Source organism: Parambassis ranga, chromosome 6 (assembly GCF_900634625.1).
Source record: "Parambassis ranga chromosome 6, fParRan2.1, whole genome shotgun sequence".
In the NCBI taxonomy this organism is placed as follows: Eukaryota; Metazoa; Chordata; class Actinopteri; family Ambassidae; genus Parambassis; species Parambassis ranga.
Window position 1 is genome coordinate 7101747 of NC_041027.1, and position 12805 is coordinate 7114551.

Genomic DNA, 12805 nt, shown 5'->3' on the forward strand with positions numbered 1-12805 from the left:
CTTCCTTATTTTAATGTTTTATATACAGCATGATGGTGCACAGCAGAATATTCCAGTCACACATGCACAAAAAAACCTGACTCCTAAAGTAGCAGTCAATAAAGTTTTTAAAATAAACTCTTTCTGTAGGCTGGCCCTCTTAGTGATTTTTCATTCATTTACTTCATTTTATCTATTCTTTTTATCATATCCCATATATGGGATAAAAGCAAATGAAGTAAATTAAATGAAGTAAATTAATAAAAAGTACATTCAGTTGTAGCAACTAAGCCATGTTTCCTTTTAATCCAATCTAAGCAAGCTGAGGCTTGTCTTATGGGAGGTGCAAGGTTGTTTAAAAGTGTTTGTACACATAACACAATTTACAGTTGCAAATAAGGCACTTAACAGGATACAGCAAAATAAAACTAAGGCCTCCTTACTGAATGCTTATTTCATGTATGATTCCGTATGTTTTGTTGTCTTTGGTTTGTTTCTGATCCAGTTTATATGAAACTGAATAAAATCTGTCATTACATGACATTATATGAAATCGACACAGGACTATATAAGGCTTCTTCTCAGCTCGGTGGGAGGTGTGCAAATATTCTCTAAATCTTTATTACAGTATTTAGTGATATAAGCAATTAACGGTTATACTGTGTGTACTTAAAAAAGGTGCTAATTACACTTTTGTTGCATCACAGTGGACTTCTTTGTTCAGAGTTTACCCCTCCAAATACTGAAATGTAATTGTCAGTTCACAAGTTTCCAAACATCTTGCACGAAGACATTATTTGGCTCTGAGTCACTGTGGGAATACGGCTTCCTCGAAGAGCCAACCCTTCCCAGTACTGGCCTCCAGGAAACCACCAACACACTGTGCACACTGCCAGTGAAATACTCGTCATGTAAGACTGAGAAAAGGATCTTTACGTTGCATAAAGCAGCAGACTGAGAAACTCCATCTACAGCTGAATGCTTCACAGAGACGGTTGCTCTATTAGCTGGTGACAGTTGTTAAAAACGTACATAAAAAGTTTTAAATACATTTGGAAAACACTTTAGCTCCTGTCGGGCCCAAATTAAATGGGTTTCACATCAACGCAGAGAAGTTCATACTGTCCAAAGTAGAAGAGGCAGTGTTAGTATTGTAATCAATAACTCTTTATCAGTGTCCTCTCACAAGAGCTGCTTGCTGCTGGTGCTGGTTCCTATCTGTTGATGAGGTCCGAGCCCTTTGTGGAGCAGACAACATAGTGAGGAGCGTTGTTGCCCATTACTTGGGAGCTCGGAGCATTGCCGTTGGTTGGGCTGCAGGTGTCTGAGAGTCTGCGCAGGTACTCCGCATGGACCGGCTTGTGGTTCTGGAGCACCCTGATGGCTTCATCAACCTTGAACCACTTCCTCTTCCTTCCTGTCAAAACATTTAAGAAAGGACAAAAGAAGTTCACAGTTGACAGGCAGCCCAGAAAGAAGTCTTTATTCAGGTCTTTTAGGAAACATTGGCTTGTCTGTTTCTTAGCCTCTGAGGCCAAAGACCACTGCCTGAAGTTATTCAATAACAAAAAACTGATACCAATCATTCATTGTTGCCTGACAGACTAGTGTATTCCCTCCAACCGTGTCCTGGGTCTGCCCTGGGGGTCTCCTCCCAGTTGGACATTCACCAGGGGGGATCCTAATCAGAGGTCTGAACCACCTCACCTGTCTCTTCTCAGGAGGAGAAACATCCACTCTATGCTAAACGACAGTCCTATCTCCTTGTCCTGTCTTAAAGGTAGAGTTGCATCTATGAGCTCATTGTTTTGGTCACTACCAAGAGGTCATGGTCCTAGGTGAAGGGGATTGACCTGTAATCCAAGAGCCTTGCCTAACAGAACCCGCATTACTGTGGATGGCTCACAAATCCCACGCGAGCACGGGGAGAACATGTGAACCAGTCATGTGAGTCTTCTAGCTGTGAGATGATAGTGGTGACCATTCCACCCATGTCATTAACCCCCTCCTAAAAAAGCATCTTCTAAAAAAAAGAAGTTATTTATATTTTATTCAACTGAATTTTGAAATATAACAGCCTGCAGCAGCTTTTCAGCAGAATGGGTGAAATTAAACTAGCTTGCTGAAATCATTTCCACTCTGTCACAGCCCCTGTGCAGGGCAACAGAGGACATGGAGGGAGGGGGCTGTGGTGAGTGATGATAACTGGAAAACAACTGGGCACAGCAAACATTCCTCCCCCCTATGCCCAGGCTGGACTCTATTTCTGTGGGTGAAGGGAGTAAATGATCACAACCGCAGTTTATGTTACGAGGTACTCCACCTCAGGAGAAGTATTAGATTTAAACACATTCAGGCATCATAAACACCACAGGAGTTATAAGACAGTTTATAGTGAGAGCTAACAACAATAATAATAATTTCTGAAGTATTCATGAGTGTAATATCCAGTGAGACACCAGAGAGAAGGTAAAATGCTACGTTTTTCAGTCGGTATTTTTGGAGTGTGTGACTGTAGGTCAAGTGCACCGACTTGTTGTATGTACACTATGTGTCACAGTTTCTCAGTTTACAAAGTCATGACTGGAGGTCTTTCTCAGTGGTTTCTCTTTATTTATAGTCACTTTAACTTTAGGATGTTCAGTGTTGGCTCTTAAACTCTGCTGTAATGAATAGTCCATGTTTGGTTATCTATAGAATGTAAAAAGGGAGCATGTTGTCCTTCATTTCTGCGCCCAAAAGGTTGTAGCTTGGTCAAGGCGTAGTCTGCTTATTAAATGTACTTATTTTTTTACATCTCTTTATTTTTGTAGAACTGCTGTTTTGCTAAATAAGTGTTGCAACAAGGATAAATATAAGGGGACATACCAATGTTAACAGAGTCCTCCCAGTCCTCCAGCATCTCCGTCACTATGAGTGTATAAACATAAGTCCTGTGCTTTCTGTCTTGATTGTGCTGCAAAGGAATAAATGAAGAGATGTCTTCATATCACTGATATGAACTGTCAGCAAATGCACGCAATGCTTTCCAATAAAGAAATGTTAACTGTGATCAACTGTTCTGTTACTTTTATAGACACCACATCAACAGAACAACTTAATGCACTGATGACTGACAGAAATCTGCAGGATGATAGTACAGTCCAGACAGGATTTTACACAGTGTTACATATCAGCATGTGAGAATTTATTACATCTTTCCATGACAGTTTCATAAACTTACCTCAAAAATCCCAAGCAGTCTGCCAAGCTTTCCCTTCACACCAGCCTGCACATGAAGAAAACAAGCTTTTTAAAACAGTCACAATCTTTAGGATTATTGTTGCACAATACTACTATTTAGACAATACTACATTTTCCCCTTCAGAACACATAAGGTGTTTTAACCTCAGCAGCTGTTTGTCATGTATTATACCAGCACTGGATTTGGATACGCTATTCAAATCATATTTTTATTTATGATTGATTTATCACTCAAGGTGATTATTGACAGCTGATTTCAGCCCAGTATGATAATATTGTCACAGGCATGGTACATGTTACACATACTATCCTGGCTAACCTGTTACAATGGCATCCCTGTTGTGATGAGCTGATGAGGTTGACACCAACCTTGCAAATTAAGGTGTATCATTTTCAAACTGAATGTTTTATTTACCTCTCAAATTCTGTTTTGTAGTATCACAGGCCTACATTCGTTTTATCTTATCTTATCTTATCTTATCTTATCTTATCTTATCTTATCTTATCTTATCTTATCTTATCTTATCTTATTCTAGTTGTTTACAGTTTTTATCTATTAAAGAAAAAATAAAAATGATTTAACTACAAAATGTACTTTATTTTAATTTGTAAACCAAAACAAACTTTTACGTTTGACATTTGAATAAACACTGCATATTCAAACAATTTACTACATTACCCATAACAAAATAATCTCATGCGTGCACAATTTAACACATGAGGTTCCTGACGGTCAATGTGACAGCTGGGAATTAAACATTACAATTTGAATTGTTAGTCTTCCACAGTAGTATGTTTGCACTGGTCTATATCCAGGTACACATCTAGTTGCTGGTAACTGGAGACCGTTCCCAAATGTCACTGTCGTACTTCAAAGTTGTCAGCACACTACTATCCATGGCAAAGGTTCACAGCTCACTCCACTGTAAACATTCTGGCTCACCATCAGCAACGCCCCCTTTACCACGGGACAATTCACTGATTGGATTTGGCTTAAAACAGCAGTAACATCACGAACTATGAATTGCAATAATACTTACAAAACCTATAACAATTAACTGCCTTGCGACAAACAAAATGATAAATGATTATCAGAATGTGTAATGCTAAGCACTTAATTGGTGTGGCAGTGCGATTTCTGATGGTGTCATGTAAGGTTAAAGGATCAATTTGCAATTAGACTGCATTATAAATCACTGCAGCAATATTACATGTACACAAAACTCTGATTACAAAAAATAATCTTGAGCTAGTTCCAAGGCCTCTGAAGGCTGCTTTTCATATTATACTGACATGAACCTTTACAGTGAGGCATGCTTTAGTGAAAGTATAGCCGCAGCTGTGGCACAAAATGTACGCAACTAAACCTGTTTAACTCAGTAGATTACCAGCTGATGGAGCTGTTCAAGTGAAGCAAGTGAAAAGTCTTGACTGTAAAATGCTGAACAAGAACAGTAAGTTAGATATTTGTGTGAGATGGACTAACCTCTTCATACACCTCCCTGGCAGCGGCTCCACAGGGCTCCTCATTGGGCTCCATACCTCCTCCTGGCACGATCCATTGGTCTGGATGTCGACTGCTGCTCACCAACAGCACCTACCAAGGAGAGAGGCCTCCATCAGGTCTCTACAGTCCTCTTTGAGGTGCACACACACACACCAGCAACGTCTGAGCTCACAGTCCATCACCACTAAAGCTGCCAAGTGAGGTTCTGAACATCTCATATATCATTGCTAGTCATTCTCATTCACTTTTTTACTACCTGCAACATGAGTGTGGACTGGACTGCTCAACAGTCCTTACCACATAATTAAATTGAGTAAGAATAGAGTGTTTTTACAGAAACTTTACTGAATGTCTTAAAATAAAAGGCCCATGAAACCCACCATGTCTGCCACCATTCCTCTTATAGGCAGACATCTCAAAGATGAAGCAATAACAGCTTGAGGGAAAACTTATATCTTAACAGACAAATTATCCAAAAGCCCGGCACTATAATTTACTGTCATGTCACACACGGAGTTTGGTGGTGGTTTTTTGAGCATGGTGCCCCTCTGACCTTAAACCTTATCTGGCATCCCAGTGACCCACATTAAATTCACGTGTGTCTGAATCCTGCCTTGAGCTAACCAAACACGTGCAGACAACTCAACTTCTCCAGCAAGCGATAACCCTCACATGGGTCCCCTGACCGCAAAGGCAGATAAAAAAAAAAAAAATCAGCAGCTAAAACTCCACCATCCCTGCAAAGGGTCCCCAGTGTCATGATGCCTCTGCATTCCAGCTGAGACCTGATAGTGGAGGCAAATTTGTGAAGAACATTAACAGCTATGTATTAACTGCCATCAAAGCTGGTCTCAGCTGCACAGAAATTACTGCGATGAGTGAAACTTGATGCTGTGTGACCCTCTGCTCATTCTGTAAGCGGGTCAAACCCAGTAAGTTAAAACCCACAACAACAAATGTCAGGAATGGGAAAGACATTTCTTCACGCATTATTTGACAGTCTGGCCGCTACCTGTTTTTAGTCATCAGCGTTATCACACTATAACATTACCACAACTTCAGACTCATCCTGGTGACAATCATAGGATCAATAATGTAAGTGCGTAAATGAATATTCCTTCATTTCCAAACACTGTGAAGACCACATGACTTATTTTTAACACTGCTGACTCTGTCAATATTTATGTGTGGATAACAGCCTGAGTTGGAAAGTACAAGTGATTTCACCATCATGTGATATCTCATTCAGTGACCTAAATCTGCAGTCCTCACTCACAGAACCTGGAGAATAACAACTTCTCACGAGGCTTCACAGGGACATCTTTCATGTCATGAAACCATCAAATATCAACTACAAAACATGCAAAAAACCAATGTTGCATCTTCCGAGGTTGATTTAACATAATGCATGCCTTTTAGCCAATAAAGTGCCTGTAAGAGCCAATTAATACATTTGGTTTGAGTATAGAAATTGTATGTTTGGATGATGTTTTATTTATCTAATGTTTGAGTTTATATGGCTTCTGGGTTTATTTTATCTGTACACGTATTTTTATTTAATACATTTTATTAGAGCATTGATATGACAAGTAGTCACAATATATAGAGCAGTGTGAAGTGTAACTGCGCAGCAGAAAGTCTAGTGTGGTACGCTATAGGTTTTTGACTATGTATATAACCACTTTGTGAAGCCCTGTTTGGAAGCTAATATAAGGAATATGTTTATGAACATTAAGATGGATAAGCCCCCTTCTTTTGTGCTCGGTAGTGGATCGAGTTTATGCTCTGGATTATTGGGTCAAAATAAATGTTGTTCTCGGACCTACTAGGGCTTTGTTGTCACTTCAGCAGGACACGCATCAGAAAGTCTCACCTACACTAACTACGTGGCTGGGTGTGGTAAAACGGCCACTACAGTGCCAGTACACATATGTCTAACATAAGCCACTGTCATGTCAGCTATGCGCCTGTCTCTGGCCCAACATACAATATTACAAGGTAGGTTTTGCACATATATAAAGGTTAGACTTCAATGTACTTCAATTTATTAATTTGATGGTTTTGTGGTAAAATCCCTAAGTGTAGGCGATGGTGGCTGTTCTCTATGTCAATACAGCACAGGCCTGTGGACAAAAGCTTTTTTTTTCAATCACAGTGATATACTAGTATGGTGGACACTGTTTGCTGCATGATGACGGATAATGAGGTGGAAAATAAATAGCTGGAGAGGATGAGAGCAGTGGTGAGTCTACTATGAATCCCTGCCCAGGGGCTCTGGGACTGTAGAAACACTGCCAGTTGTCTCACTGACACGAATGCATACAACACACACACATGAATGCGCACTTTCACACAACGCCATGTGAAACACGCAGCCACTTGCACATACACAGCTACTCGCACACAGCCAAATGGCTTTTCAAAAACCACTGGATCAGCAGTCGCCTCTCTGTATGAAAAGAAAAGAGATTAGCAGAGGAGGTTAATGACCCTGACACACACAAACATACACACACACCTCAATGAGAGGTCAGAGAGAGGAAGAGCTTTGAGGTGGCACATCCTAAACCGTTTGATCACATCCCCAGCCAAAAGACTGTTGACAATTCACAAAAACAAACCTACCATGTGAAACCACATTGTCCTTAACACATACACAATGTACAGTCATCTGTCATTGTATGTGAATGCAGAGCTGTTCTTGTTATCCTGGACCCCAGCTGACATGTATGAGGAAGTGACTGTAAACCAGGCATGCAGCCTGGATGGATAGTTTACTACACCAAGTGTGACACATGAAAAGAGAAGCAGTCAGAGTGAAGGACAACTTCAGTATGGTATATGACATGAGCTCATTTTATTATCCTCCAGCACCGTCACCAACAATCAAAGTAACGTTTAGCTGGTGTCAGCACAGTGTCACAGACAGCCAGCAGGGAGAGCCATGATGAAAAGCAGCAGCGAGAGAAAGTGTGGAGGGCACAAGCACAAGGAGCAGGACAGCATATCTGTCAGGGGACAGCGAGTGCATGCACCTTGTTTCTATAAATTGCAGCTGATAGGTCACTTGGTGTTTAGCACACTGTGTAACAGCCACTCACCCTTACTCAGCCTATCACATGTGGTCCTGAGCTGGGCTGCCGTCATAAAGCAGACACGCTGACATCTAAGACACCCTTTGCTGACCGAACAGTATTCAGACAGGTCAGTCAATAAAACCATGGCTGTAGTTATGGGCATCCAAAGAAGAGCAGAGTGTTTGAGACAGGCCAGCACAAAACCACAGTTTGACTTCCCCATACACTGCTGGCAGGGTCCCCTTCCCCAGTCACAAGCATCAGGTGGTGCCTAGGACTGATGGTCCTTGCAGCAAGCATAGATCATGTTATGCAACAGATCATCGTGTAGGTTGATTGTTGCTGATTTCCCTTCTTAAGCCTGTGTGACATCACACAGTTTTCTGAGTGGGTCAAAAGCTCAGCATGGAGGACCAGGTCTTCGCAACACCTGAGTCCACCTAACTCCCAGCTGATTCCAATGGTGTGCCACAGGAGTGAGTTCTTAAACCCAGCGTTAGCATTTCTTATCCCAAAGTCCATTTTTTATGAGTTTTTGGTTAAGATGCCTGAAATAATGTCCACGGTTAACCGGAGACCACAAGAATTTCACATTATATTCTCCAACTGCACTAGTGAGGGCCTGACTGTTGAGTGTTTCATGTTCTACATGATTGATGACAAGAAGTTAAATGGGAGTACAAATGTCATTGAGGCATTCATACTGTGTCAAAGGGAATAGCAGTAAACTTGGTGGTGACATCACAAGTCATGTGACTGCTGTGCTGTACTTGGGTCACTGTTTAACATTTGCTTCTCACTCCTGGCAATTTCAATTAGGCTCGAAAAAGTTATATAAGTGGTGACCGTGTAAATGTCAATTGTCTGCCACAGAGCTTTTCATCAACAATCAAAAAAAATTAAATTAAATTGGTGTTAGCAGATAAAAACACATCACAGACGTTTTATAACAGTGTTCCATGGGGAATGACCAACTTACCCCGGATTTACACCGGCCGCGTAACATAAGCTGCGTGTTTTTGTTGCGTCTTCAGCACAACATCAATTCCCACCTGACATGTTACTGAAGCACAGTGTGTTTGTGCATATTTGGAGCCAACCTCAAGTGGCTACTTGCGGAACTGCAGTTCCATGATATGCTTTACACTTAAATGTTTATTTTGGTACCGAGATAGGCATTTAGGCTATATGAGATTTTGCATAATGGAACAAAACATTCATAAGTAGTCATGTGTCTGCAAAACATGCTCCACATCAGCTGAGGCCAGTGCCTAATGCAATACTTTTATAATGACAGGAGGCATTTATAAGCAGTAGGTGGCACTGGCTTTTTAAAATCACATGCAGTGTTAGACCTGCAGTCACATAAATTCTTGAGAGTCCCTGACAGTAGTTCAGGCGGCACAGTGCGCTCTGCCCTGCCTTTATGAATGATAAGTTATCTGGATTTCTGCCTGGACAGGAAATGAAAGTGATGGTCTCCTGCTGGGTGCTGGCTGCTTCCACGCTGCCTGCCTGCTGACTATTAGGTCAAATATGTGGCCCTTCAGCCAAGTTTTGGCCAAAGCCTCAATTACAGGCATCAGGACACACTGGCACGTTAAACTGTAATATGTTTGACAGCTCTGTGCACCGATGAAGCAGCCTAGTGTGCAGTCAGGCAGCTGTTAAACTGGGACTGTGTCAAAAATAGTGCATGTTAGTAAATGCCCTCTCTCTTGCTGCGGGCAGTTTTAAGCCTACCTCGTCCTCCGTTTCGTTCCTGAAACACAAACACGCCGCTCTTCTCTTGAACCCTTCTCCGTCGTAAGTCCTGGTCTGGTTGGGCTTAAACTTCATCATAAGTAGGTCTGATCGTCGAGTGCCAGGAGAAAAGGAGAAAAGAAAAAAAAATCTGGACTTAACCAGGAGAAAGTTCCGTCCGTGAGAGAGATGGAGCAACACAGCGTCCAAACTTACGTTCTTCAGACAGTCTCGGTTACAACGTCGGTTCATTCATTCCTGCGCCAGGAGACAAAGTCAGGCTGCATCTGTCCGAGTATTGTACCCACCAAGCTGGTTTAGTGCCGCTGTCAACACGCATGATTCAACAAACTCGCTCACATCTGTGGTCGGTGTGACCAGCTGACCTAAGAGCTGCGCAACAAGCTGCCCGTGGGCTCCCCGTCACACCGAGCTCCGTCCTCTTCATTAACAAAACACACGCCAACGCACCGTCCGCGCGGGCAGCCAGCTGCACGCGGTGTTAAAAACGTGGCGTGCGTGCGTAGTGCTTTTAAGTGCCGCTACTGACCCCTTTAAATTAAAAACATTTTAATAAGTTATTTTTTGTCATTTTTTTCATATGAAATATTATTACCTTTCGATCCTTTTTATTTCCTGTAAAATATTTTTGCAAATACACTCACAATGACCTTATCTGGACTGAAAAATATGAAGCTTGAAACCACTTTCAGTATAATGGATCAACCCACCAGCACAACTTCAGCTGCCGTGAACAACAGGTCTGTATGATACGCTGCTGGGTACAAAACATACAAAGCTCAGGGCTTCCCTCTAGTGGTCGACGACAACTTTTGAAACAAAGATGGTATTCAAAGCTGTTAAGAAGAAAAATAAAAGCTAGACGTGCATTTTCATACCGTTTTTCTCTGCAGTTGGTGTCTCACTGGCCTGCTACTGATATCTGGCAGCAACTACATTACATAAAACCTGATCCACATGCAAAGTGCAATAATTTAGAACGTTTTGTAAAAGTAACATGGTAAGCTGCCAAATGCAGAGTCAGAAGGGTTAACTTCATCAGGTCCATACAAAATGTTGCAGAGTTGATACAATGAATGGTTAAAATCATCGGAACATCTTGCTGTACATGCTGACAGATAGGGGGTAACTAAACAGATGTAATGACAGCAGTGGTAGGAAGCATTAAAAATGTAGGGGGTAAACACTCAATGACTATTTCAGAGACAGATTCAACAAAAACTCATTGATTTTAAAACACGGACATACAGAAACCAATTCCAAGTGAAACAACTGTTTTGTCAACCATACTGGTGCTACTACACTAACAGATTATACAAAGCCTCCATATCTGCCGCCTTCTCTCATTTACAGAGACAAAAACTGGCAAATCTCCCTTATGCCCACCTGATTGAGTTTTACCGCCATCACTCACCGCAGCAATAGAAATTCCTCCACTGGCCCTACATGATGGCCCTGCCTCTGACTCACTCTCAGTACAGACCCTCAAATATGGAGTAGAGATGGAGATAGATTGTGCTTTACTTTTCAATTAACAACCAATATAAGTGAGCTTTAATATATATATATCATCAATGAAATAACATCAGCATATGTTGATTTAACACAGTGGTCTTATCATTATCTGAGTTTCAAAAAGTTTTGGGGCCAAAAAACTCTGCTTAATGCAGATAATACTGAAACTTTGGGTTAATGCCGAAAACAACTCTAACTATCCGTGTTTTTGTTATGAATCTCCTCATGTTCATTGTTTGTGGGGAGGCAGCAGAAAAGGCAAACATGTTGTCGGACAAATAATACCATCTACTTGTTGATGAAGATTCTCAGTCATCCAGGTCATCATCTGGACTTGTAGAGTTTTCTTGAAAACATTTCGCTGCTCATCCAAGCAGCTTTATTAGTTCTAACTGTTTGGTGGGGAAACATGGTTTAGTCAGTCAATGTGGCTAAGCACTTGGCTGAACTTCTGACACCACTGGTAGGTAACACACCACATCACATCCACAACTCTCAGGACTTTGTGAACAAGGTGGAGAAGATCCGAATGGACCCAGACGACACCATGACCTCATTTGATGTCACCTCCCTGTTCACCTGCATCCCTAAATCAGAAGCCACAGAGATGGTAAGGAGATGCCTCACACAAGACAGCACACTCAAGGAAAGAATCAACCTCACGCCAGACCACATCTGTGACCTGCTGGACCTCTGCCTGTCCACCACTTATTTCCAGTACAATGGGAGCTTTTACAGACAGAAGCACGGCTATGCGATGGGATCACCCGTGTCTCCTATTGTGGCCAACCTCTACATGGAAGAAGTGGAGAGAAGAACCCTGAGTTCCTTTCCTGGAACCACCCCACCCACTGGTTTAGATATGTGGATGACACCTGGGTCAAAATCAAGACCAAGGAAGTGGAATGGTTCACAGAACACATCAACGCAGTGGACAACAACATCAATTTCATTCTGGAGGACACCAGGGACAACAATCTGGCCTTCTTGGACTGCACAGTACATATTGAGGAGGACAGGAGCCTAGACACAGGGCACTCCTTTGAGGACAAAAATCTTCACATTTTAGACAGGGAGGAAAGGTGGTTTGAAAGAGGAGTCAAGGAAGCCATCTATGTTAAGCTGGAAAAACCTTCCCTTAACAGAGGTGGTGGCCTCAGGCATCATCTTTCTACCACATACAATGCAGTGATTCCATCCATTCCCAGGAAGTTTGCACATACTCACAGCAAGAACAAAGGGCTGTCAACTAGTCCCCCTCCAGCAGTCTCATGGTCGTTAGCCAGTCTTAGACACACCTGGCCCAGTCAGCCAGATCATCACAGGTAATTATGGAAACATTTAGTGCTATTGTTTGTAAGTTTTACCCAGACCCACCCACTGAGGTCTCTAACCACATATAAACCATGTTTCCCCACCAAACAGAACTGATGAAGCTGCTCGGACGAGCAGCGGAACGTCTTTAAAAAAAAACTCTACAAGTCCAGACGCCTTGCTTCAATCTTCTCTACAAATACCGTCTACTGTAACTGAAAGTAAACAGTAGCTTCCTCCCAACTTTTCTGAGTTGATTTAACGTCAACGTAACGTCACCTAGGGCCATGTGACAAAACAGTAAGGCTTTAGCATGAGTTGAACTTTGTGGGATGATACTGACGTTACCTCCTCCAGCTTCGACCAACACTGACGGTTCTCTTTGTCCCCCCTCTGATATGATGGT

The 12805-nt window shown here is 42.0% G+C and overlaps 1 protein-coding gene across 1 annotated transcript; it reads right to left on the reverse strand.

Annotated features, from left to right (window-relative positions):
• Positions 1 to 256: 256 nt before the first annotated feature.
• Positions 257 to 10062, reverse strand: nudt4a (nudix (nucleoside diphosphate linked moiety X)-type motif 4a). Its single transcript, XM_028408449.1, has 6 exons — positions 9766 to 10062; positions 9550 to 9656; positions 4709 to 4819; positions 3203 to 3247; positions 2848 to 2935; positions 257 to 1396 (listed from the first exon to the last, which is right to left on the reverse strand). The coding sequence occupies exons 2-6, from the start codon at positions 9646 to 9648 to the stop codon at positions 1194 to 1196; spliced, it is 546 nt and encodes a 181-aa protein (XP_028264250.1). The 5' UTR covers positions 9649 to 9656; positions 9766 to 10062; the 3' UTR covers positions 257 to 1193.
• Positions 10063 to 12805: the final 2743 nt, after the last annotated feature.